General features: G+C 52.7%; 1 protein-coding gene and 1 non-coding gene across 2 annotated transcripts; both read right to left on the reverse strand.

Annotated features, from left to right (window-relative positions):
- Window positions 1–860: 860 nt before the first annotated feature.
- Window positions 861–27821, reverse strand: GRIN2D (glutamate ionotropic receptor NMDA type subunit 2D). The gene is made up of 12 exons (XM_060085144.1): window positions 27357–27821; window positions 23245–23864; window positions 19328–19442; window positions 18717–18928; window positions 18297–18465; window positions 17562–17715; window positions 15717–15842; window positions 15299–15528; window positions 13943–14103; window positions 2781–2968; window positions 2362–2594; window positions 861–2192 (listed from the first exon to the last, which is right to left on the reverse strand). Exons 1-12 carry the CDS (start codon window positions 27819–27821, stop codon window positions 861–863), a joined length of 4005 nt encoding a protein of 1334 aa, XP_059941127.1.
- Window positions 11875–11947, reverse strand: TRNAE-CUC (transfer RNA glutamic acid (anticodon CUC)). Its single transcript has one exon. It is a non-coding gene; the product is annotated as a tRNA-Glu (tRNA).

Here is a 27821-nt window from a genome sequence, read left to right on the forward strand (position 1 = left end):
GAAGAGGAGGCTTTTGAGGGTCTGTTGGGTCTTCACTGAAAGGTCACAAATAAGGGTTGGATTTGGAGAGCATGTGATTAGTGGCACCTGGGGCTGGTAGTGAGGTGCGACAGGGTGGGAAGTTTTGGCCTGATGGAGGTTGGGATCAACGCTGGGGCAGTGGAGGCGGGGCTTCCGTTGGGGGCGTGTGCTAGGTCGAAAGAGGGCAAAGCTACCGCGGGTGGAAAAGGAGGAGGGGGTGTCACGGTTTGACGTCGAGGGGCAGAGTCTGGTCGGGGAACGGTCTGGGGCTCGGGTCACAGTTTGGGGTCAGGGGTCACAGTCTGGGGTCGGATGACCATTTTTAGGGGTCGGAAGTCACAGTCTGGGGTCAGGGGTTTCTGTGTGGCGGGGGCCAAGGTCTGGGGTCACAGTTTGGCGAACGCGTCTCACAGTTTTGAGTCCCGATGGATGAAAGGTTAAAAACGGGCTTCCCCGGAGGCGTGGCTGGGGCCGGGGAGCTGCACAGTGATGTGGGGGCCACGGCCCCAGGCGTGGGGGAGTGACGCGGGCGTGGCGTGACCCCACCACCTCCTGCCCCATCTGGTGACGTTAAAAAGCCCTTGTCGGGTTTAAAAAAAAGTCCAGTGGGCTCCGAGACCCCTATACCCTTGCTCCCAGGCTGGGTGAGATTTGAGGGACCAAATCACCCCCGGCTCGAGGTGCCCCCATAGCGAGGGGCGCAGGACGCTGCTCCAGGCGGGGTCCGGCCAGTTCCATTTCCTTCCTTCCCAACCCGTGCGGGTCCTGTCCACCGTACGTGCCCCCTCGGGCTGTGGCCTGCGCTGACCGAGGGGGCGGCGGGGCCCCCCCAGGCCGCGTCATACCTCGGACTCGAGGCTGGAAAAGTGCGCCGAGCCCCGGCGGGTACCCAGGTCCCCGCCCCGGTGTCTCCGGTGGGGCGCGGCGGGCAGCGGTGGCCCCCAGTGCGCGGCGTGCGGGCACCGGCGCGCGTGGCGGGAGGGCCCGGTGAGCCTGCGCGCGGGGGCGGCGCGGGGACACGAGCTGAGGTCCTCGAGCGATCGCGAGGTGGGCGCGGGCGGCGGGAGGTCCCAGCCCCCCGCGGCGCGCCGGTGCCGGTGGTGGTGCGGCGCGGCAGCTGCGGGCGCGCGGTGCGAGGCCCGCGGGCGGTGAGGATGCGACCGCGGGCACCCGCAGCGGGCCCGGCGCCGGGGCGGGGGCCCCGCGGCCCAGGGCGGGGGCGGCGGCGCCCACCAGCCGCCGTCCAGGCCGTCGTGTGAGCAGCTGAGATGGCGCGGCGGCGGCAGCAGCTCCAGGCTAGCGCAGTGGCGACAGTGCCAGGCGGCGGGGCCGCTGCGCGGGGGCAGGTAGTCCCAGCTGCCAGCGCGCCAGCCCCCGAGCTTGTCGACCGACCAGTAGCGGCCAGGCGGCGGCCCGAGGCGCTCGGCGTACGGGTAGGGGAAGTCGGCGAACCACCAGGGCTCCAGGCCGCCCAGCGACGCGCCGCCCAGGCTCTCCGAGTCCTCCGAGTCCGACGGCGACGGCTCTAGGTCAAGGTAAGGACAGGGGGGCGGCGCGGCGCGGCACGGGGGTGGCGCGGCCTGGGCTCCGCCGCCCGCGCCCCCCGCACCGCCCGCGCCCCCGGCGCCGGGGCCCAACAGGGGCTGGCTCTCGGGGTCCGAGCGCGGCCAGCGAGTGGGCGCCGGCGGGCTCTCGTCCTCGAAGGCCAGGCGGCAGAGCGGCGGCCCGACGGCTGTGGCCGCGGCGGCCGGGGGCGCGGGCGGCGACGGGAAGCCAGGGAAGGCGCCGGCGGGGGGCTCGGCCGGCTCTTTGTCGCGCACGATGGCGAAGTAGGAGGGCGGCGGCTTCTGCGGGGGCTGCGTAGCCGGCGGAGATAGCGGGCGCCCAGCTGCGCCCCGGGGCGCGGCGCGCGCCTCGCCGACGCCCAGGCCCTGCGGCTCGATGGGGCCGTAGTAGCGGTGGAAGCCGTCGGCCAAGCTCGCGCCCCCCGGCGGCCCTGCACCTTTGGCGCGGCGCCAGCGGTCCACAGTGGCGCGATCGCGGGGCACGAAGGGCGCGGGGCCGGGAGCGGGCCTCGCCGCCGGGTACACCGGGCTGGGCAGCGGCTGCGGCGGCGGCGGGGGCTTGGCGGGCGGCGGAGCAGCCTCCGCGCTGCAGCAGCTGTACATGCCCTGCGGGGGTCGCGGCATAAGCCCGGTCAGCGCGGGATGCTGCGGACCACCTGCCTTCCCTCCGTCCCTCCCTCCTCTCCAGCACCCCGAGCCAGCTCCCTTCCATTTCTAGGCGTCCCAGCCTGTTTCCTCCCATCTCTCCCCCTCCGCCTCCCTCTCTCCCCCATACCCTGGAGAAGGCCAGCAGGAAATCCATGCGATGGGTGGGCCCCAGGCAATGCCGCAGGCGCCAGTACACCAGGTGCTCCCAGGCGAAGACCAGCAGGGAGAGGCCCATGGCCACCAGGAGCATGTAGAAGACGCCCGCCATGTTGTCGATGTCCAGCTTGCTACTCATCACCTCGATTTTGTCATTGTGGCAGATCCCGGAGAGCCACAGCCGCTCCAGCATCTCGATCTCATCTGGGGACAGGAAGGTGGGAGGTCACCTTCCGTGGGCACCCTCTGAGGACCCTCCCCTCTGATATAGGAGTCTAGGTCCTCAGACCCTGGTGTCCGGGTCCTCATCCCCTCCTTCCCCAGTACCCAGGGGTCTTTGCCTCCCCTCCCTTCCCCACCCCCTGTAGGCATCTCTGCGTGCAGCCGCACCATCCCCCAGGAACTGCAGCAGTGCCAGGTCGATGGGCCGCTTCCAGCGGGAACCCTTGTGCAGGGCGATGCCGTAGCCTGTGGTGGCAAAGACCTTGCCCGAGCCAATGGTGACGAGCTTGCAGCCCTCATCTTTGCGGGCCATGTAGTTGAGCACAGCCGCGTCGTAGATGAAGGCATCCAACTTCCTGCCGGCAGGGGCATGAAGGGTAGGGTCAGTTCCACCCAGATGCCCCAATGGGCAACCCAGAATCCCCCTACCTCCTAACCTCCAACTGCTCCAGAGTCTAACTAGTGGTGAACTTCTCAGTAAGTCACTGCACCTTTTTGTGCCTCTGTTTACACATCTGTCAAATGGGGACAGCGGCAATACCTCCCTTCCAACGTTGTTGCACGGATAACCCTCGGAGCTAAGGAAGTGCCAGAGAAGTGTTAGCTGTGACTGTTAATGAAATAACTACTGGTTCAATCCTTACTGGAACCTTCCAGAGAAGGTCGCGTATATGCCTCCATTTTAAAGAGGAAGACTGAAGCTCAGAAAGGAGAATCATACAAATAATAATAGTGTTAATGATGACTTCTGTTGTTCCCAGGCACTGTTCTATCTACTGTAATAACTCCATTCTCTCAACACCCCTATGAGGTAGCAACTATTATCTCCATTATTCAGACTGGGGAAACGCAGGCTCAGACATGCATCTTAATTTGCTTGGATTCTCCCTCTAGGCCCTAATTTCTACAATTTGGTGGGAAGATAAGCTTGGATACAGAATTAGTAGTTCTCACTGATGAATACATTGTGGCACTCGCCACATGTCACTTCCTTCCCAACTGCTGCCATTTTACATTTATCTCTGTGATGATTTGATTAATCTCAGCCTCTCCTACCAGAATGCAAGCCCCTCTAGGGCACGATCCAAAACTGTCTCGTTCTAGGCTGTGACCCAGCAGTTCCTGACACATACAAGGTGGTCGTAAATATTTGTGGAGTAAATGAATGAATGGATAAAGGAATCCACACTTCTGTGGATTACACACTGTGTAACTATCCTATGACATAAGATAAGTACTCATGATCTGACCTGTGAAGATGTCCAGGGCGTATTATTGAAAAAAAAAAACAACTCACTAGTCCTGGAATCCTAGATAGAATATAGCTCCATAGTTATTTTGTGGGGTGAAGTTTTGGTCATCTTAATTGTAGACACCAGACTAGTTCTTAGAGGGAGGTATCTGTCTTTTCTAGTCCAACATTGTCCAAAATTACATTCTGGAATGATGGAAATGTTCCATCTGTGCAGCCCAACATGGCAGCCACCAGCCGCCCATGGCTCTGGAGCACATGAAATGTGATCAGTATGACAAAGGGATGTAACTTTAATTTGTATTTAATTTTAATTAATTAAATTATTATTATTGTTATTATTTTTTTTTGCCACACCAAGCCATGTGGGATCTTAGTTCTCTGACCAGAGATTGAACCCATGCCCCCTTCATTGGAAGCACAGTCTCAACCACTGGACATCCAGGGAAGTCCCTAATTTAAATTTAAATAGTCTTGGACAGCTCAGGTCTGGGGAAAACAAGAGACATCAAGGCATGTGGCTGGATGCTTGGTGAGGAGAAGGCGAAGGTCTTCCTGAAGTGAATACATCACCCGGAGTCTTGAGTTGTTTGCCTCTCCGTTGATGTAAATACCTCTGTGTCCCCAAATTTCAGTGAGGCCCTGTCCACACACTCACATGAGCGCATATAAATGCCTTGTGCGCATGGTTGGTTGCATAGAAATTAAGGAAAAGGACAGACTTAGTCCTTGCACCCCAAAGGGGGAGACAGAGAGAGGATTCCTCAGATAGAATGGATCCAGCTGAAGCAACAACTTGGGGTAGGGCAAAGAATTCAAAGCTCTGGAACGTGGGGAGGGCATTCGCCACCCCGTAGTTGGAGAATGGGGTTTGAATTCATCTTATACAGATCCTAGCAGGCAGGGAGAGCCCAGCTGACACCTGGAAACATACACAGCACATAGGCGAGAAAAATACCGCACTACCTTCGGGCACTGCTGCCTTGTAGGCAAACTGTAATTTCTCTCGAGGTGTCTCTTTGTTTAGGAAAATGCCCTTGGGGGCGAAAGGTGAATTGTTTAAGGTGTTTAAGTGGGAAGAACTGAGAGTTTCCTGAGTCAGGCCAAAGAGGAGGGATGGAAGTGCTGGGGACTAGATGGAAGGAGGGTCTTCAGGGGTCCTGAGAGGGGAGCGTGTACAAGGGAGAGGTGTGGGAGGAAAGAACAGAGAAGTATTTTAGAGCCAACAATCAAGACTTCCAGTGGTGGGAAGGTGAGCAGGGCTTTCAGGAAGAGGGGAGCTGAGAATCTGCTTTGAATTTAATCGTTTGCTCAGTTATTCTGGGATGTAATGCCTGCCTCTTTCCCCACCTCCTTACGCGCCCCCCGCCCCACATTGATCCTAAACCTCTAGTAAAACTCAGCCATGTCCGCCAGCCTTTTTTTGGAAAAAATTAAAATTCCCACCCTGTTGCCAGAGGGATCTTGACATTTGAGTCAGCTCCCGTCCCTCCTTGGCTCCCGTCCATCCTCAGTTCACCGAGCTTCACGGGCTCCCCACTTCACTCCCCACCAGGCTCTTTGTCAGCAAACACCCTCACACCCCTCCTTACCCCTCTGCCTTGTCTCCCATGCACGCCTCCCTCACTAAGTCTGCTCCAGCCACCTTGGGCTTTGTGCAGTTCCTGGATTGCTCCAGTCTGCTCCTGCCTCAGGGCCTTTGCACTGGCCATTCTCTCTGCTGGAATAATATCCTTCTCCCAGATAGCTGCCTGGCTGGCCCCCCACCTCCTTCAAGTGTTTGCTCCAAAGGCACCTTTCCTGGTACACTGTTTAATACTGCAACCTGTAGCCTCCTTCCTGGGTCTCCCAAACTCTCTCACCCTGCCCTATTTTTGTCCATAGCACTTACCTCCTTGTAACTATAAAATGTTTTTAGTTATTAGCTTTATCATTCATCTCCCCACCGCCCCCCACACACTGGAATTTAAGTTCCGTGAAGAAGCAGACGTTGTTTGCCAGGCTCACTGCTGTATCCACAGGGTCTAGAACAGCACCTGGCATACAACACGTGCTTAATAAACAGGGGTTGAATGAATGAATTCAGGCTGGTTTGAGACCAGCATTCTGTGTGCCAATCACTGGTGCTGAGAGGTAAGATTTCATTAATAGGGAAAAGATGCCAAGAGGCTTTCCTCCATGGAAAATGCAAGAGAACAGTGTGTACTTTCAGTGAGGAATGTATAAAGATGTGTGTGTATACATGGTTGAATTGATCTGAAAAAAATCAAAAATAATTCTCCCTTTAGGGAAAGGGGACTTGATGTTTCCTTTCCGGCCCTCATAAGTGAGTGAGAAGTTGAACCTCTCTCATGGAATGGGCTTCCAGAACTGGCTGGGAGAAGCTGTGTTTCTTTATTTCTTTTTAAGAGATGCATTTCTTTTCTCTTCCTGTGAGGTCGCTTGCCCTCAGTGGTAGGGTAAGCCCACATTTGGAATTTGAGCTAGCCAAAGCCATGAGGCTGCCAATCCTTTGTACCTCTCTGTAAGGATGGAATTTTCTAGTGTTGTCCAAGGTGGTAGCTACTAGCCACAGGTGGCTATTTGAATTCCAATTTTAATTAAAATTTAAAATTCAATTCTGTAGTTACACGAACCTCATCTCCAGTGATCGAGAGCTGTTGGCTACCATATTGGACTGCTCAGATCTTGAACATTTCCATCATCGCAGAAGGGGCTGTAGGAGAGCGCTGCTCTAGACACATCTGTGTCTGTCTTCCAGACTAGAATGGAAGCGCTAGGAGAACAGAGTCTTTGATTTGTTCACTGCTATACCCTCAGTGCCTAGCCCAGTGTCTGGTGCAAGAAGACCTTAATAAACATTTATTGGATGCATGAATGAATGAATGAATGAGTGCCTTTTAACTTGCGTATGGTTACGGGTATCTTGCCAGGGAGATCATGATTCATTATTTGTTTTCTTCTTTGGTCCTATTTTAAAAACATATATATAGTATGTCTACATATACAAATATATACATATATATGTATATATAGATGACTAACCCAGGAAAAGAGACCAAAAAATACTGACACTGGGGATTCCCCAACAAAATGGTCCAGACAGCTCACCCTACAGTGAAGTTCAGAGTCAACAACCCTGCTTATGTGCTCACAGGCCCACCACTTCCAGAATTTTGCATGCCCACTCCCAAATATGAACTGACTATGAAGGATTACTAGACATCAGATAAAGCTTCTAACAAGAAAGATAGAAACAAGGAATGGCCCAGGTTCAATCCCTGGTTGGGGAATTAAGATCCTGCAAGCCGTGTGGCACGGCCAAAAAAAAAAAAAAAAAAAAAGAAGAAGAAAGAAAGAAAAATAGAAACAAAACAAATAGGAGGGAGGGGGACTTGGAGGAAACATGCAGACATGCAGAGAGTAGAAGATGTAAAAAAAAAAAGAAAAACCGAACAACTATCATTCATATCATCAGAGAAACAGGACAAGATACTGCAGCTTTGAACCATGAAGAGGATGTTATAAAGTAGGATACTACAGAATAATGCTAGAAAATTGACAAAATACCATAAACATTCAGAGATCAAAAAAGAGTTCTTAGAAATTAAAAATATCCTAGCAGAAGTGATAAAGCTTAATACAAGAGTGGGAGATAATATTAAGAAAATCTCCCAGGGAGTAGGGCAGAAAGAGTTAGAAAAATAAGAGAGAGAATAAAAGAAATGGATAGTCCAGGAAGCCCAATATCAAGTTAATAAGAGTTCTAGAAAGAAACAACAGAAATGGAAGGAAGAGGCGAACTGTAATTGAAAGAATTCAAGAAAATTTCCCAGAATGAATGACCTCAGGATACGACTGAAAGGTCCAGTGGTGAAAATAGATGAAGACACATTGCTGAGAATTGGCAGCACACTGAGGACAGGGAAAAGAAAAACAGGCCACATACACGGCTCAGGAATCCAAATGACTGGAGTTTTCAACAATAACACTGGAAATTAGAAGACAGTGGCGTGGGGCTTCCCTGGTGGCGCAGTGGTTGACCGTCTGCCTGCCGATGCAGGGGACGCGGGTTCGTGCCCCGGTCCGGGAAGATCCCACGTGCTGCGGAGCGGCTGGGCCTGTGAGCCATGGCCGCTGAGCCTGCGCATCCGGAGCCTGTGCTCCGCAACGGGAGAGGCCACAACGGTGAGAGGCCCGCGTACCGCCAAAAAAAAAAAAAGGGGTGGGGGGTAATTTAGATACAGAGATATGCACAAAGGGAAGATGATGTGAAAAGACACAGGAAGAAGATGGCCATCTATAAAGCCAAGGAGAGAGGCCTGGGACAGATCCTTCCTTCACAGCCCTCAGAGGGAACCAAGGACTTCTGGCCTCCAGAACTGTGAGACAATAAATTTTTGTTACGGTAGCCCTAGCAAACCAATAATGAACTTATATGAGAGCAGAACTTGATGTATAATAAACACTGTGGTAAATTAAAAAGGTATGGGAATGATACCAAGCCTTGGCAAGCATGTGGAACAAATGGAACTTTTCTGCACTGCCGATGAGAGTGTAAACTGGTACAACTGCTTTGGAAAACGTCTGGCAGTATCTTTTGAAGCTAAGCAGACACCTCCCTATGACCTAGCAGGTCCACCCGTGGGAATTTACCCAAGAAAAATGAATGTATATGTTCTCCAAACACTTGTACAAGAATCTTCATAGTAGAATATTCACAATGGCCAAACACTGGAAACAACCCAAATGTTCACCAATCAGGAGAGTGGAAGAATTCTGATACTGGTATACTCAATGGAATACTGCAGTGAACAAACTTGGTAGTAGCGTTGGATGAAGCAAGCTAGACACAAAAACTATTATATACACTGTTATATATACACTTTTTGATTCTGTTTATGTAATAGTCAATAAACCAGGCAAAACTAATTTACAGTGATAATCTATGGTGACTAGAAGGGCAGAGGGGAACTAGAAGTTTTCCATACCTTAACCTGGGTGTGGTCACATGAATGTATAGCTGATCAATGAACCTCACACTTAAGATCTGTAGATGGTGGGATGTAAATTGGTGCAGCCACTAGAGAGAACAGTATGGAGTTTCCTTGAAAAGCTAAAAATAGAGCTACCATATGATCCAGCAATCCCACTCCTGTGCACATATCCGGAAAAGACAAAAATGTGAATTTGAAAAGACACATGCATTCCAGTGTTCACAACAGCACTATAAACAATAGCCAAGACATGGAAGCAACCTAAATGCTCATCAACAGATGAATGGAAGCAACCTAAATGCTCATCAACAGATGAATGGATAAAGAAGATGTGGTATGTATGTGTGTATACACACACATAATGGAATATTATCTGGCTATAAAAAAAGAATGAAATGATGCCATTTGTAGCAACTTGGATGGACCTAGAGATTATCATAAGTGAAGTAAGTCAGAGAGAGAAAGGTAAATATCATATGATATCACTTATATGTGGAAACTAAAAAAATACAGGGAACTTCCCTGATGGTCCAGTAGTTAAGACTTTGCCTTCCAATGCAGGGGGTGTGGGTTCAATCCCTGGTTGGGAAGCTAAGATCCCACATGCCTTGAGGCCAAAAAACCAAAACATAAAACAGAAGCAATATTGTAACAAATTCAATAAAGACTTTAAAAATGGTCCACATCAAAAAAACTTTTAAAAAAATACAAATGAACTTATTTACAAAATAGAAATAGACTCACAGACATAGAAAATAAACTTATGGTTACCAGAGGGGAAAGCAGGGGAGGGATAAATTAGGAGTTTGGGATTAGCAGATACACACTACTATATATAAAAGAGATCGACAAGGGCCTACTGTATAGCACAGGAATTATATTCATATCTTGTAATAAGCTATAATGGAAAAGAATCTGAAAAAGTCATATATATATATATATATATATATATATATATGAATCACTTTGCCGTACCCCTGAAACTAACACATTATAAATCAACTATACTAGTATATATACATATTTATATACATACGTAATACATAGATAGATCACATCAAATTTCCCTTGGAGGAAATGGTGGCCACTTTAACATGAGACCGACCCCCATGTTACAAGGAAATATGTGGCTTAGCAGAGAGGTTTTTTTTTTTTTTACACAATTCCTGCATCTATGGCTCCTCTGTGCTCAGAATGTGTGTTGGGGACCCCTTGAAACGGCCTCTGCTGTGTTCCAATAAAATTTTATTCACCGACCAAAAAAAATTAAAAAAAAATAAATCGATTATACTCCAATCAAAAAAGAAAAAGATCTGTGTATGTACAGCTCAATTTAAAAAAAAGATGCAATATAAAAAGACACAGGATGAAGCCTCAAGCTATTTTTATTAAGGGCTGGGATTGTGGCTGACATTTGGATGAAAAGAAAAATACAGGTATCCCTCCTTCTTTTAACTCAGGGGTGGGATAGATTTGGATTCATTTTTTTGAGAAGGGGCTGGTCTCCCTTGCTGGTCACACTCTCACTGCTCTCCCAAACTCAGGAACCAAGTAGATGTGGGACATGAGGGTCCTACCCTTACCCAAGTCTTGGAATTCTTGCTCTCCAAATGTAAGGATGAGATACACTGGGAATGTGAGGGTTCCCTGTAGAAGTAAAAAAAAAAAAAAGAGGAAGGCAGTTCCCCTGCCTCCCAAGGAAGGCGTTTGATACTTGTGAAGTAGGGGGGGTGGGGATGAGTCAGCTGGCTGGCTGGGGAGGATACTCTGGGGGTGAGTAAGGAAGTGAAAATTCCCAGGGGGGTGGGGAGGTGGCCAGAACCCTTTAATGGTTCATGTTCATAACCTTCACTATGAAACTTTTGGCATTTAGATGATGTAGACCCGGGCCGCCCAATTTGGTATCTACACACGTCCCTGTGGCTGGTTTAAGCGCTTGAAAGGTGGCAAGCTTGAACTGAGATGTGTGGTGAGTATAAAATGCACACTGGATTTCAAAAGGTGTGTGTGTTGGCAGGGGGGTGGGTGGGGGTGGATTATGTAAAAGGTTGCAACCATTTTTATACTGATTATGTGTTGCAATAATATTTTGAATATACTAGGCTAAGTAAAATACATCATTAAAACAAATTTCAGGGCTTCCCTGGTGGCGCAGTGGTTGAGAGTCCGCCTGCCGATGCAGGAGACACAGGTTCGTGCCCCGGTCCGGGAAGATCCCACATGCCGCGGAGCGGCTGGGCCCGTGAGCCATGGCCGCTGAGCCTGCGCGTCCGGAGCCTGTGCTCCGCAACGGGAGAGGCCACAACAGTGAGAGGCCCACATACCGAAAAAAAAAAAAAATTTCACCTGTTTCTTTTTGTGTCTTTTAACGTGGCTACTAACAATTTAGAATTACACAGTAGCTTGCATTTCCTTTCTGCTGGACAGTGCAGGCAAACTGACACCCTTCACGTTTCCAGTCTTCAATCCAGCACACATAGGCTTGAGGTCTGGGCTTCTGTGGGGATTAATGGAGAGATGGGCTCCAATTTTGGTTAATATGCTCCAGAGCTGGAAGACATGGGGCCTGTGAGATGGTCCAGAAAGTGAATTCAATCTGGCAAAGGAGAGCTTGAAGCCAGGGTGGCCCTGAGAAGCCCAGGAATTTGCACAGTTTTTAGGAAAGAGGTTACGAGGCTAAAGGTATCTAGAGGTGGGAAACTCCAGATGACATCTGGGGGTTGGGGCAAGTACAGGAAGGGATTAAGAAGTGGAAGAAGGGCGAGGAAAGAAGAGGAGGAGGAAAAGAAGAAAAAAGAGAAAGAGAGGAAGGGAAGGAAACAACAAAAGAGGTAAAAAGACAGAGTTCTAGAACTCCATGTGACAGCCACTAGCCAGACGCGACCAAGTATGAATTGAGATGAGCTGTGATTATAACATTTGAAGTACCCACCCTGCCCCCTGCCAAAACAGTGAAACATCTCATTAAAATTTTTTTTTTTTTTGGCGTGGCACACGGCTTGTGGGATTTTAGTTCCCTGACCAGGGGTTGAACCTGGACCCTCAGCAGTGAGAGTGCTGAGTCCTAACCACTGGACTGCCAGGGAATTCCCCATCATTAATTATTATTATTATTATTATTTTTTGCGGTACGCGGGCCTCTCAGTGTTGTGGCCTCTCCCTTTGCGGAGCACAGGCTCCGGACGCGCAGGCTCAGCGGCCATGGCTCGCGGGCCCAGCCGCTCCGCGGCATGTGGGATCTCCCCGGGCTGAGGCACGAACCCGTGTTCCCTGCATCAGCAGGCGGACTCTCAACCACTGCGCCACCAGGGAAGCCGTACCTTATTATTTTTAACAAGTGTAAGTGTTAGGTAAATAAAACCTTTGAAGAGAAGGGGGAAAGAGATTTGGGAAGGGGAAACCTCGTTCATGAAGATTGGGAATGTGAAGGCAAAGGGTGCCAGGCACAGAGAAAAGGGGTGTCCTCCAGGCAGGGGAGCCCTGGGAAGGGGGCTGAGGGGGTCCATCGGGGTTTGTAGCTGAAGGAAAGACAGGAGAAAGGGTGTTCTGGAAACAAGCTTGAGGCTTTGTTCCCCACAGGTTCCCCGGCATCTTTGAGAACCTGCGCGGAGCAGGGAACCACGTGACATGTCCCAACAATTCTAATCAAGATTGAGGGGTAAAAAAGATCCAGTTACAATTGGCACCTGCAGGGGTCAGCAGAGAGTGGGCTTGGGGGAAAGGTGTCGGGAGGGCAATACAGCTTCTGACTAACAGGTCCCTCTGATGTCCCCCTCCATTCATTCTCCACATGGAGGCCAGAGAGGGTATTTACAAACAGAAATCTGATCACATTGCTCCCCTACTTAATGTCCCCCTTTCCCATGGCTTCTCACTGCCCTTCAAATAAATCCCAGCGCTGACCTCGGCCTCAGGGGTCACACCTTGTGTTCTACTCTCATCTACCCTCTAAACTGAGCTCTAACTGAGCTCGCCACCCTTCAGCCATGATGGCTTCTTGCTGTTCCTCTAAGAAGCCAAGACCACTCGGGGCTCAGACCCTTTGCCTGCAAGGCTAGGCAAGTCCACCTAGCTAAGGAGGAGTCCCTCACCTCCTTCTGGGCTGTGTTCCAGTTACCTCCCCCAGATGCCTGCCCTCAACACCCTGGTGAATACACCGCAGCTCAGTCACACTCTAGCTCACAATCACTTTCTGAAATGATCATGCTGATTTTTCTGTTTGCGTGTTTCTTGTTAATTTCCTACCTCTAGGTCTTAAGCTTGCTGTGGGCAGGAATTGTGATCTATTTGTTCATTGCCTGGCATGGAGTCGAGGCTAAGAAAATAAATGCATGCTGAATGACTAAATCAACGAGGGACGGGGAGAGGGAGTCATTGTGCTTAGCTTTGTTGTAACCTTGGACTGCACTTTGGGGCCAGAACTTAACTTTTCCCCATGATTTGGGAAACTGATGTTAAAAAATATCTATCTATCTATCTATCTATCTATCTATCTATCTATCTCCAAGTATTGATTCCAGTGAGTTCAGATCTAATGATGATGATGGTAGTAATAATAATAATAATAACAGCAAATACCTACAGTGTGCCAGGCACTGTTCTAAGTGTTTTGCATGGATTAACTAATAATAATAACTATAATAATATATATTATTTAATAATAATGACTATAATAATATATTAACTAATAATAATAACTATAACAATTCTTATAAAAAACTTATGAGGTGGGTTCTCTTGTCATCCCCATTTTACAAAGGAGGAAACTGAGGCTCAGAGAGGTTGAGTAACTTGCCCAAGGTCACACAGCCAAGAAGGGACAAAGCCAGGATCTGAACCCTGGGAGTCTGGCTCCATAATTCATAACCACTGGCTCTCTGAAAATATCCTAAGGTTCCTACTCCCAGAAGGGGGAGTTCATTCCCACCCTCAATGATCTCTGCCCTCCAAGCTGACACACCCTGGGCTGACCTCTGAGGCTGATGAACAACCCCTGACCCCTTGCCATCTCCGAGCCTCCTCAGGGGCCCCAGCAGCCCCACTCCCCACCCCCCACCTCCCGGCCCCCAGTCTGCGCTGACCCTGCCTTGAGCTGAGTGAGCGCTTCCTCTACGCGGGGCTGGTTGTAGCGCACCATGTAACTGTGCATGTCGGGGTAGTTGCTGCGGATGTTCTTCTCTGTGGACCCGTTGGGCACCGTCCCAAACTTCAGGGGCGGGTACTGCTCCTGGGGCCGCTGGAACTGGGGCAGAATAGGGAGTCATTAGGGCACCCCCCAGGGGGCATCTGGGTCAAGATGTCCTCAACCAGCTGCTCCATTCTGGGGGACACTGGCAGAAACCCCAGTCCAGAAATGTTTCTCACACTTGCTCGCCATGACCCATGGAAACACTACCCTTCACCCATCACATACATCCGCAGTTATCTGTACGTATGTATGCAGATATGTATACATACACGTGCGCATACACAGTCAGGAGTAATATTGAAATATTTAATCCCCAGTATGGGCTGATCATGGTCCAACCAGAAAAGACACGGGCAACAAAGCCCCAGACCAGTCCCAGAGGCCCTTGATGGGCCAGGCATTAACCCTTAACTTGCTGGATCAGGAGAGGTCCCAGGGGCAGGGCCTGGCATGGCACCGGCTGGGGGCAGTTGCTAACAGTTCCCAATCTGTTCAGAAATAGTTCACTATTTTAACAACAGACCCAGACAGATAGGTGTGTGCTGGCCTAATGTCGGGTGTCTACATGACTAAAACCAAAGTTTCATACAACCATACTCACTCTGATTACCTAAAATGCAGTCAAACATATTTTTTATTCTATTCTAATCCATTCCATTAAAAAAAAATGTCTGTTGTAATCCATTGAATTGGTTCCTCAACCTTCTGATAGGTCATGACACCCAGTTAACCACGTTAGTCTCAAAACGTGCTGTGCAGACCACCAGTCCCTGAACGAACTGTGATCCCTGATGAGGTAAGTACAGAAACCGAGAGAGTGAACATTTCAAGCTATTTGACAGAATAATTTTATGTCTGTTGAACCTAATAAATAATGATGTGGGTTGGAATTTCGCACATCTTGGTTTTCAATTTTATTTTACTTTTCCAGTAATTCCTTTCTATTATATTTTATAAAAGCATTGGTCTCCACTGGATTAGAAATGTCAAAAATTAGCCCTTCATCACAGTTTGAGAGAAGCACTGGTCTAGAATATTCCATTCGGCACTACTGCCCCTAGAATATTTGGGGATACTCTCTTCTCCTTGGAATATTTAAATAGTTCATTGTGAAACATAACCATTTTCCTCCAGAATATTCCATTCTACCATTCTGGGACTCTTTCGGGGAAGAGACCCCCCACGAATACCACCCCCCATCTGCCACCTACAACCTCAGCCAATTCCCTCCCTCCCCAAACACACATACCTTTCGGTCACTGAGCCCAGACACGGTGTCCACATACTCCTCCTGGATCATGAAGGCGGCCAGGTTGGCTGTGTAGCTGGCGAGGAAGATGACGGCGAAGAAAGCCCACACCAGCACCATGATTTTGCTGGTGGTCCCCCGGGGGTTCTCCACGGGCACCGAGTTATTGAACACCAGGGCCCAGAGCAGCCAGATGGATTTCCCAATGGTGAAAGTTGAGCCGCCAGGGCCTGCAGGGGGCCAGGAGGGGGACATGGACCCCAAATCCCTTATGCTCAGTGAGGGAGTAGAAAGAACTACAATTCCCAGTGGCCCCTGAAGCCCCTGTTGCCTCAGGAGACCATAACTCTCTCCCAGGGGCTGTTGGGAAACGTGGTCCAGGCACTCTGAGGTAGGGTGATGGAGGAAGGGGACTCACGTTTGCCCGTGGCCAGGCTGCGGTTGTAGCCCACGGGACTGAGGTACTCAAAGATGAAAACGGTGACGGCGACCACAGTGAGGCACATGACGAACATCATCACCCACACGGCAGGGCTGTATGGCTCTGAGGGCAAGGGTGTGTGTGGCCATGACTCAGCCAAGCCAAGGCTTGGGTGCCCACAGACATGTGAACAAGGTACAACCCAGATCTGACCCCGTCCTACTCTGCCCCCTTCTTGGGGACAGACTCATTGCCCACTCAGACCCCTGGCAGGGGTGGCGGGGCAGTCTCTCCCAAAGAAAATCATCTCAATCATTTCTGTGATTTCAACCACCATATAGAAACTATCTCCTAAATATGTTTCCTGAGCCCCAGACCTGATTCTCCACCTCCCCCTGGCAATCCCTCCAGGCCATTCATGTCCCACACCGACTCCCAGGCTCCCCACCCTGGGAGTTCCCCGTCCATCCAGTCACCACCCAGACCCTCCCTCCCGCATTTGCCACCCTCACTCCCTCCTTCCCTCCCCCTCACCAGCATCCTGTCAGTCCGCAGCCCTATCCTCCTGTCCTCCCCCCGCCCCCCCACCTCGGCCTTTCCTCTCCATTCTCTCAGCCAACACGGCTCAGGCCACATCCTGTCCCCTGGACCATGTCCCCATCCTCTCCTCTCCAGCCCTTCCCCCCACCACGGCCCTAGAAGCTCTTTCTACACCCAGAGATGACCTGGCATCTCCCCAGCTTACAGCCCTCTGTGGCTCCCCAGGGTCCCCAGGACAAAGTCCCTGCCTCTCAGACTTGTCTCTGGACTGATCATTTTTTCAAGAACCCATTGCTTTAACCACTCAGAACTCACAGTTCCCCAAGCAAGCTACATCCGCTCTGTCTCTTTCTCAATAGCTCCCCTACCAGAGGCACCACCCTGACCTGTCCATCAGCCAAACCTGAGCTCCTGCAACCCCTCCTCACACTGCTTCCGGGAGTTCACTGACAACAAACCCAAATCACTCTTTCTTGAGATCAGTACCCAGGATTTGACCTCCCTGGGCCAAGTGTAAGTGGCCAGGACTGCCCCTGTCACAGTAGGGTCACCAGCCTGGATTGTCACTGCAGTATCTGGGGACACGCCTGTCGCCTCCACTGGGCCAAGTGATGGGGCATAAACATGACCTTGTCACTCCCTTGCTGAAAGCAGGGGCCCCACGTGGTGCCTGTCAGGGTGCCCTGCAGAGACCTTGGTGCAAAGAGGAGGCCACAAGAGACACCGTTGGGGAAACAAACAGAAAACAAAACACCAAAGAAGGGTTGTCCCTTCATCTCTCAGCCCTTCCCCCTCCCAGGAGCTTTGCTCAGACTTCGGAGAGCAGGAGGGAACGGACGTGAACTGCTGCCCTTGGCCTGATGTACACTTTCCCTTTTGTCTTCTCCAAGCTCAGTAAATGAGATCTCTACCCAATCTACCTCAAAGCCACCAACCCATTGTGTGCCAGCTTTCTAAATGCATCCTAAGCCTGTTTCCTTGTCTCACCCTCTTGGCCATCTTCCTATCCTGCACCCCAACTTCACTCTGCACGGACCTCTGCAGTAGCCTCCTCATGGGCCTCCTGCATCCGCAGACCCACTAGTGGGATATCTTAAAAGCCTAAATCTGATCGTATATCCCCACACCACCGCCTGCAGTTAAAAGCCTTGCCATTGCAATAGAAGTAAAAACCAACCTTCCTACCATAGCAACCGAGGCCCTGCTCGATCCACCACCTGATTCCCTCTCAGCCCTCACCTCCTACCTCTCCCACGATCACTCACTGACCCCACCCCTTGCCATTCCAGGGCCTGGGCTCACCGAGAAAGGCGGAGGGGGACACAGTGCCATTGCTACGCGCCACCATAACGCTGATGCCTGTCTCCACGAAGGGGACGGAGAAATCCACTATCTCGGACCGCTCCTCGTTGATGGTGAGAGAGCCAATGGCCATGTCCGCGCGCTGGTAGAACACCTGGGAGTGAGGACAGGGAGGGAGTGAGGGAACACGGCTGGCTCAGGACCAAGACGGGTCCCAGGAGGAGACCAGTGACAGGATGATAGAAAGGGCTAGGAGGGTGGCGGGGTGGATGAGGGTGGCGGGGTGGATGAGGGGGACGCAGGCAGAATGGGGCAGGAAAGGTGGAGGTGAGAGTCGAGAACAAGAGTGGGAAGAAGTGGTCTCCAGCCGCATCCTCCCCCACCAGCAAGCCTCTGAAAGTTTTGGACTCCATCCTCCAGGCCCCGCCCCCTTTTCCTAATAGTTCCACCCTCCGAGCCCCGCCTCCTCCGCCCCAAGTGTCCTTCCTCCTGGCCCGGCCCCTCCGTCAAGGTGGGTCCTCCTCGTGGCCCCGCCCCTTCAAATCCAGGCTTCTCACCTTCGGCCGCGCCCCTTCGGCCCCAGAGTTCTCCCCTCATAGTCCCGCCCCCTCAGAGCCAGGATTCCTGCATCTTGGCTCCGCCCCCTGACCCAGCCGCTTCTGGGCCCTGACCTGGTCCCGACTCCGCCCCCGACCTGTCTTGTCCCCGCCCCCACGCTGTCCCCGCCCACCTCACCTCCCCGATCATGCCGTTCCAGACACCATCAATCTTTTTGCCGTGCTTGCCGTTGGTGACCAGGTAGAGGTCATAGCTGAAGCCGATGGTCTGCGCCAGCCGCTTCAGAATGTCGATGCAGAAGCCCTTGCAGCACCGCTTTTCTGGGCGGGGGGCGTCCGGCGGAGGGCTGCGGGAAGCGAGCAGGCTTGGGGATGTTGGGGATCCCTGCACCCCCCGCGCCTTATGGAGGGAGGGGGGAGCAGCAGCTAAAACTATGGTGGGCATCGCTTTCTGGGGAAACTGAGGCTCAAAGGAATTGTCCAAGGTCACCAAGCTGGACGGCTTTCTAGGTCCCAAGGGAGGAGGGGGCTGGGGCTAGGACTACTTGGCTTCAAGAGAGGATTTTGAAGCTGGAACTTCTGGATCCTGGGCTGTCACCTGTGGGTGCGGTTGAGCTGGCTCCGGCAGGGGACGGAGTCTCGGATGCAAGTGCCACTGATGGGGTCGGCGGGCTCCACAATGACGAAAGGCCTCTCTTCCAGCGTGGCCACGGTGAGGTGCTGCGTGTCATCAACTGGCTGCAGGAAGCGGCCATAGCGGGACCACAGCGGGTACTTGAGGCGGAGAGTCTGCTGCTCCCAGCTGCCCACCTTGGCCAAGAGCAGGGGATTCAGGCTTCCTGAGGGGGACTTTCTAGAATGTTCTGGCGTTCATGGCCTGCCTTCCTCGTAGCCGCGAGCTCCCAGCTCCTTCTCCCTCAGATCCAGGAGTCTGGGCCTCCTCCCCCACCTCTCCCTTGGACCCAGAAACCCTTTCCTCCTTCAGACCCACGAGTCTGGGCTTTCTTCTCCCAGAGCCCAGGGGTCTGGATTCCCAGTCCTTCCCCTTAGGACCTAGAAGTCCAGGCTCCCAGCCCCTTCCTCCGTCAGAGGCCAGAATCCAGGGCCTCAGCCCCCACCTCTGCCAGGAGTCTAGGTCCTCATTGCTTCTTCCCCAGGACCCAGGAATCCAGGCCCTCTCCCATGCCTGAGGTCAGTGCCGGGACTCACCACCTCCCACGTCCTGTCTCGGGTGAGGGAGATGACCACCAGGGAGGGGTTCACCAGGAAGCCATCCTCATTGAAGGAGTAATCCCGGTTATCCCAGGTAATGTTCATGAAGTACCTGCCCAGCAGGAAGGGAGGGGACACGTGGGGACCTGAACTGGACCTTGGCAGCTGAAGGCCGAGAAAGTCCCCTGTCTACTGACCAACCCCAGCGCCCAGTTTGAATCTCTCCTCTAAGTTCTTGAAAACCCAAATACGCCTCTCCTCGGCTAGGCACTCTCCCTTGGCAGCTCGGTGCCTCCAGGACCAGGTCCCAGACCCTCAGGCTGGGTTTGAGGCTCTAGGGGACCCACCTGCCTCTGCAGCCTGATCTCTGATCACTGCCTGCCGTCAAACTCTCTCCGCCCAAACCCTTTTTCTGCCCCACAAATACTGAATGCAGGGTGTCCCCCAAAATATCAAGTGGTTTTCTATCTCTAGGCCTTTGTAGGTGCTTTTCTCTCTGCCTAGAAAAAAACCCTTGGACTTCCCTGGTGGTCCAGTGGTTAAGACTCTGCGTTTGCACTGCAATGGGTACGGGTTCGATCCCTGGTCAGGGAAGTTCCACATGCCGTGCAGCATGGCCCAAGAAAAAGAAAAAAACCCTTATTCTCTCCCTCCTCATCCTGACCAGTTCTTAGATGTTCAAGGCTCAGCTCACGTGTCCCTTCTTCTGGACAGAAGCCCCGGGAGGGTCTCTGGACTCCCAGGTATCTCTATTATACAATGGCACCCTGTGCTCCGAATGCCTGTCACATCACCCAGGTCACTGGACCAGACCCTCAGCTGCCACCCTTGCCTCCTCGCTACCCCCCACCCAGGCCATCAGTCCCCAAGCCCCATCCTTCCTGCCCCTGGGATATCTCTGCCCCATCCCCTCCTCTCTGTCCCCACAGCCCCCCTGGACCCCTACCCCAGCCTCCTACTTGGCCTCCAGCCTCCAATCTTTCTCCTCCAGTCTGTCCCCGCCTCACCCCGGAGAGGTCTTCCTATACCCCAAACTGACTCCACCTCTCCCCTGCTCATAGCCCACCCATGGCTCCCCAGTGCCCCAGAAAAAAGTCTAAGCCTCTCAACCTGGCATTCAAGGCCCTTGAGGCCTGGGCCTCTCCACCTAACCAGCCTCATTCCCAACCCCTAATTCTCCACCCTGAGCTATTGTGGTCTCATCAACCTGCCCAGGTTTTTCTCCCCTCTGGTCTTTTGCACAATGCTCTTCCCCCGGCCTGGATTATCTATTTCTGGTGGACTCCCAACTGCCCTTGCAATCAAATCTAAACCCCTAACCTGGCCTAAATGCCCTACCTGAGCTGGGCCCCATGTTACTCCACCATACGTTGCCCACTTGCCCACTGTGCTCCAGGCACACTGGCTTTAATTTCAGGAAATTCCAGCCCCAGGGCCTTTGTACCTGCTGTTTCCCCTCCCTCTCTTCACTCAGATCTTCAGATAGTTGGCTCTTTCTCTCTCTTTTTCTTCTGGCTGTGCTGCGCGGCTTGTGGGATTTTAGTTCCCCAACCAGGGATTGGAACCTGGGTCCTCGGCAGTGAGAGCGTGGGGTCCTAACCACTGGACTGCCAGGGAATTCCCTTGGATCTTTCTCTTTATCCTTTTTTTTTTTTTTTAACCTCCAAATGTCACCTACTTGAAAAGGCCTTTCCTGACGACCTCACCTAACCTAGCACCATAGACGTTTGTTATACATTCTACCTGCTTTATTTTCATCTCAGAAGTTATTACCTGCTGATGTTTTTTTCCTTTCTTTTCTTGTCTGTGCACTGATTCTCTCACCTATGAGACTGTAAGCTCTGTGAGAGCAGAGGCCTTGTTCAACATTACACCCTGTTCGTAAAGCAGGGCTTGGCACACCACAGACTCTGGACAAAGGACTTTTCAATGAATGAATGGATGAATGAATGAGCAGTTTATTTTTCAGGTCTCAGCTTAGAAACCACCTTCTCCTGGAAACCTCCCTGACTCCGTAGGCTGACCCATGACTTGTATAGCCTAGTTTGGAAGGTTGCCTGGAACCAACACAATTCCTCTCCTGGGAGGAAGTTAGCTGTGAGATTTGGAGGCATGGGTGATGGACAGGATGGGCTGAAATGATGAGTATCATGAAGGAACAGAAATTCTGGGTAAGCAGAAGAACTGGACAGCCCCTGGGAGTGGCAACCCTGAGACAGAGATAGAGATAGAGATGGAGATGAAGATGGTGATGAAGATGGAGATGGTGATGGTGATGGAGAGGGGGAGGGAGAAAGATAGACAGACACACACACACACACACACACACACGGAGAGAGAGAAGCAGAGAGGATCAGAAAGAGAATCAGAATGAATTGAAAGAGTAGCTGGAATTGAGGAATTGGCCTCAATTCCTGATGTCTGGGTTTCTGTGCATGTTTATCTTTCCAATAAACCCCCTTTTCCCCAAAGAAACTTGAATGAGACTCTGCTTCCTGCAACCAAAAATGTCCTGGCTTTGCAGTACTCTCCCCCCAGTGCTCCCACAAAGTCCGTGCAACCTCCATTATTGCAAATAACATGCTGTGTTGTCATTATCCCATCCCTGTCTGCCACCCCCACAGGACCCTGTGTTCTTTCAAGAGAAGTCCATGGTCTTATTCATCCCTGCGTTCCCAGTGCCCAGCATGAGCCCTAGTTCCTAGCGGGCGCTCAGTAAGTATTTATGAACGAGGGATGCTTTTCTCATCCTCTTGCCCCTGGATCCCGATTCCCAACTCCCCACCTCCCCACTTCTCACTTCTCCTCCCTTAGGCTTTCTTCCTCACCCATTGCCCCTTCCCAAGCTCAGCTCATCCTCATTTCAGCATTAAAGTCCTCTCCTTCCACTGTCTGTCACCAAACTCATCAAGTTCTCACTCCCAAAGCTTCCTGGGGTGGAGATGCTGTTTCCTACCAAATCCTGGTCTCCTCTTCTAAAACAATCATGTGTCACCTGGGCACACACCTGCCCAGCTAGAATTGACATTCCCCACATTCCCCGAAACTCCTTGTAGCTAGCCCACGGCATGGGCAGGTGATATTCAAACTCTAACAATCAGTGCAGCATAGGCACTACCCAATCAGAATCGATGTCTAGCCAATCTGCATGGATGCGGCAGTACACAACCAATAAGTCAGTCCTGGCCCAGTGACTACGTTCTCACCGATGGGATGTAAGACTCGTCCCTTCCACCTCACTGGCCATAAAGGAAATGGCTTGTTCACCTCCTCACTTTCCCCCTTTTCATGCGCTAGAATTCAGACATGGCCTACAACCCAGCTTCGACTGTGCGGAAAGGAGACGGCAGAGCAACAAGGTGGGAGGGTCCTGAGGCCCTGAATGACCACGTGAAGCGATGGAGTCTCCTGATAACCTGAATCGTGCATCTCTGGATTGTTAAGTGAGAGAGGAACAAAGTTCTACCTTGTTTGGGACATTGGATTGTCGGGTCTTCTTGTTACTGAAGTTCAACTCCTACTCTAACTAGGGTATTTCACCAAATCTAAGATGTTATCAATTAGAAGATGTGTCACAATTTTCACCCACCACAAAGGAAAGAAATGCACTGCCCATGAAACCTTGGTAGGCTATCAATTGTAAGACATGCCTTGGTTTCAAAGACATTAAACTATGCAAAAACGCGCATCCTAGAATCATGAAATATAGTAATACACTCACTGTATCTCAGGTGCTTTTTTCCAAATCACCTGATTTAACCCCAGAAAGGAGACCCAATTACACTTGTTTTACAGAAAAGGAGACTGAAGTTCTGAGAGGGTTCGTGACCCATTTCAGGCCACTCAGGCACAAGTACCCCAGGTACTCAGGCTCAGGAATCTTCCCACAGCCCTCCCAGCCCAGCCCCACTCACCTGTGTAGACTCTCCCCTCGGTGGGTGCGGTTTTGGGCGCGACAGTCATGGCCAAGTTCAGGCAGGAAGCCATAGTCACGCAGCAGGGCCTGGGCACCTCTGGCCACTACGGCCACGCCAGCTGCCACACGCCGAGCCAGATCATCCCTCCAGCCTGCTGAGCGCACTGCAAACAGCCCGGCAGGCAGTGGGGCACCTCCTGGCAGAAGAAGGGGCTCCCCGGGGGTGCCCGAGCCCCCGCCTCCAGCCAGCTGGGGCCCCACCATGAACCAGACGTAGCCAGGCCCAGTGAGGCCAGCCTCCTCGGCTGCCCGGAACACAGGCTCAGCCTCCTCACGGGCACAGAAGAGCAGGCGGATCTGCGCACTGACACTACGGAGCTGGGCGCCCAGCACGGCCTCGCCAGCCCCAGGGTCCAGCGTCAATGCCCCGCGGTGCTCCCAGCCCACCAGGCTGCCGTCGGTCAGCACCTCGATGTAGGACAGGAAGGCCCGGTGGCCAGGGGCACGCGTGGTCACAGCTACAAAAGACGTCCAGTCGTATTCCTCCAGCACCTCGAAGATGACCTGAAGCTGCTGCTCTGTGGACGAGCCCAGCTGCAGGAAGGTGGAACCCTTCTCCTGCAGGGGAGGAGGAGGATGTCAGGCCACCCCACATGGAGACCTCAGCTCCCAGCAGTCAATAAGGGACCTTCAGCGGCCAGTGAAGGGTTCACAGCTCCCAGGGGTCCAAAGGGGACCTCATCTCCCAGCAACTGATAGGGGCATCACAGCTCCCAATGGCTAAAGGCAGCTCACAGCTCTCAACATGGCAGGCTGACTAGCTGTTCGGCAAACCCATCTCCTTTCCTTGCTGGGGCACAGAGCTAGACCTGGGTTATGTTTAACCACAGGACCGAGTTCTAGGCTCATCCATAAAAACCTCTCCCCCCATGCACCTTACTCTTCCCTGTCTGAGGGCAGATGCAGAGGCCCCAGAGGAGAAACCTAGGGGATTACAGAGCCACAACACGGAGGAACCTGAGTCCCTGAGTCACGGCTTGGAGGCGAGCCAACTCCAATCAAGAACCCCTGTTTGGATTTTATATGAGTGAGAAACAACCTTCTATTGGGTTAAGCCACTGAGAAGTGGGGGTTTATCTGTTACAGCAGCTAACATTACTGTAGTGAACACACTCAGCCTCCTGGGAGGGAACTACAGTTCCCAGCATCCACTGAGAGGGACTACATCTCCCAGCAGGCCATGAGGGTGCTGAAGGTAGTCTCGCCCAACTGGAGGAAGCTTTGTTGAGTACACTTGCCCTTCTCTGCTTTTCTTCCTACCTTCCTGTCCCCTCCTTTTCTGTTTCCTTTGCTGGACTCTCTTCCTCAGTCAGAATTCTAAACATAGGAGTGCCCTTGTTTCCTCTTTTCTTCTGTCCTTTCTCCCTGGTGATCTCATCCAAATCCATGGGTTTAAACACTGTCTCCTGTGCTCTCCAATATGGTAGCTACTAGCCACCCATGACTATTCACATTAAAATCAATTAAAGTTAAATAAAACTTAGTTCCCTGGTTGCACTAACCACACGTCAAGCGCTCAACAGCTACACATGGCTGTGGCTATCATATGTGACAGAGCGGATGAAGACCACCGTCATCACTGCAGAGAATTCTATTGGACAGCCCTCGGGCCCATATCCAGACCAGCTCCAAGTCTTCTCGGCTCTCTGTTCAAAACATGACCCCAGCTGTTCAATCCTCACTACGGGCCCTGTCACGGCCCTCATCGTTACCACTCTCTTGCCTAGACGACAACAGCTTCCTAACCCATCTCGACTTCCTTTCTCGCACCTTCCATTCTCCAGACAGCAGCCAGAGTGATCCTTTCAAAATAGTAATTGGATTGCCTCCCTTCTTGGTTGAAAACCTTCCAATAATTCTACATCAGAATCAAAGCCAAAGTCCTCACTGTGGCCCACAAGGCCCCGCATGACCTGGTCCCCGTCGCCTCTCTGACCTCATCTCCCATCACCCCAACCTCTTTGCTCTTCCTCAGACACCTCAAGTTCCTTCTGGCCTCAGGGGCTTTGCCCTTCACTGTCACCTTTCTCGGGGACACTTTTCCCCCCAGCTCCTCCCCTCCTCAGTCCTCAGGTCCAGCTCAGTTTTACCTCCTTGGGGAGGCCTCCCCTGACCACCATCTACTGAAGCCATGTCCTCGGTCATTACCTCTCCTTCAGCACAGATTTCACTCTCTGTTATTTGTTTTTTCTGTCTCCCCATTAGAAATGCAAGCTCTGTAAAAGCAGGGACCTTGTCTTTTTTTTTTTTTTTTTTAACCTTTCATAACTGTATTCCCCAGAATCTAAAACAGCCCTGGCACAGAATCAGCCAATAAATCTTCCAGTAATGCGATGAGACAAGCAAGTGTACTTTCTCCCTAGACATGTGCCTGTGGTTAAATGTGTACCGGTTAGGGCTGTTGTCCTGAGGGGATGAGGCCTCCCAGAATGCCGTGAGAGCACTGAGAGACCCTCACCCTTGGCAGGTGGAGGTGTGCTCAGGGGACCACATTCCCAGGATTCAATGGGGGCACAGATGCAGCTGTGAGGACCACTCTTTGTTCCATTCAGAAACACTAAAGGGACTATATTTCCCAGAAGGCAACGGGTGTGCACCTAGCAGACAGTGAAACAGAGGGGCACACATTTCTAAGCAGCAATGGGGGTACGAGGGACCACGTCTCTCCGTATGCCAAGGAGGGGGCAGCCAGGAAGTAATAAGTTCACCCCGCAGATGATCTGCCTTCAAATCTTTGGACAACCCCATGCCAAAGAGAAGAAGAAAGTTGGACAGAGATCTTTCCCAGAGTGCTCTGGACACGAGAGAACTACAAGTCCCAGCCTCCAATAGTGATCTAGTCACAAAGCCGCCGGCCCCCACAGCAGGGAATTGGTGGAGACTTAGGCTCCACCCACTCAGGTGGCCCCATCCTCAGGCGAGTCCCACTTCTCAGTTACACTGGCTCCACCTCTGAATAGGCCCCGCCCCTTCTCAGGCACCTCCTCTTAGCTGACCACTTCTTAGTCCGCACACAAGGCTTGTTCAAATTCTGCCCTTCCCTACCAGAGGTCCACTCCAGCTGGCCCCTCCTGTGCCCTCGGGAGGCAGGCCTCTCTCCAGGCCACAGCCAGCTCCAGCCTCTGCCCCCGCCTTCCTTGTAGGCTCCTGGCTTTGACCTCTCATTGGCTGAGCCTACCTCACTGGGGGGCCTTCATCTTTCCAGGACCACCCCCTGGATTCTGGCTTTCCAAGGCTTACAGTTGGGTACGCCCATTCCCAGACCGGCTTCCTCTCTAGACTCCGCCCCTTTAGTACAGAGCAGGGGTCCTGTCCTCCCTGGCCTCCCCCTTCACCGGCTAGCCCCGCCCCTTCCCTGACTCACCCGTTCCTTGACTGCCCTCTCCCCACTTTCTAGCTGCATGGTTCTACCCCTCCCTCGCCCTCTCACTTAGGACACCTCTCTTTCTCATAATCGTCCTTTCATCAGATGGTTCTGTCCTCCTTCGTTGACCTTTAGACCCCATGCTCAGCTGGCCGGGGACCTCCCTTTCCCTCAGTACCTGATACCCCTCTTTCCTGGTCCCTGTTCCTGCCTTCCTGGCTCCCGCCTCCTCTCTAGCCCTCACCCCCTTCTGAACCCCATTCCTTTTCAACTGACTCCCCCTCGCTGATCCCAGGGCCCACCCCTCACTCCGACCTTGCCATCTCAGGCGTGTCCCTTCTCGTTCCCAGTCCCCGCCCCTCACTGGCAGGCCCCGCCTCTTCCCCAGTTCCCACCCCCTCCCCTGATTCACCTCTCTCGCAGCCTCTCAACTCTTCCCATAGCCTGATCACCCCCGACCCTGCTTCTAGATGATTCCCCGGCACACTCCGTTCTGCCTATAGACCACGCCCCTCCAAGTCAGCCCCGCCTCTTACTTATATCTGACCCTTACATGTGTCTCCACCGCATCCCCGATGCTGGCCCTCAGGGCTGGCCCCGCCCCCTTACAACACCGCCCACCCACGACAGGCCCCGGCTCCGCCCCTCAGCCTCTGGCCCCCGCCCCGCCCACGGGTTGCGCGCACCTTGGGCGTGAGCACGAGCGCGGCGCCGCCGTGCACGGCCACGATGGGCAGAGAGGTCTGCGCCGACAGGAAGTCAAGGATGGGCGCGACGGCGGGCGCGCGCGAGTCGTCCTCGAAGACGACGCCGTGCACCCTCAGCCCCGACAGCAAGTCGCAGAGCTGCAGCACGAGGCTGCGTGGGTCCGAGCCGTTGAGCACCAGCGCCACCGGCCGCACGTCCAGGCCCGGGCTGCGCACGGCCGCCGCCACGGCCGGGCCCAGTCGCGCCGCCTCGGTCGCGTACGCGGGCCCAGAGAACACGAGCGCCACGTTGAGAGGTCGCGCCCCGCCGGGGCCCCCGCCAGGCCCGCCGGCCCCGCCCGGCCCCGGCACCTCCTCCGGGAACGGGCTGGCGCAGGCCAGCGCCAGCAGCAGCAGCATCTTAGCGGGGCCCCGAGGGCCGCGGGGGCCACCGGCGCCGCGCAT

This window comes from Mesoplodon densirostris, chromosome 19 (genome assembly GCF_025265405.1).
Source record: "Mesoplodon densirostris isolate mMesDen1 chromosome 19, mMesDen1 primary haplotype, whole genome shotgun sequence".
In the NCBI taxonomy this organism is placed as follows: domain Eukaryota; kingdom Metazoa; phylum Chordata; class Mammalia; order Artiodactyla; family Ziphiidae; genus Mesoplodon; species Mesoplodon densirostris.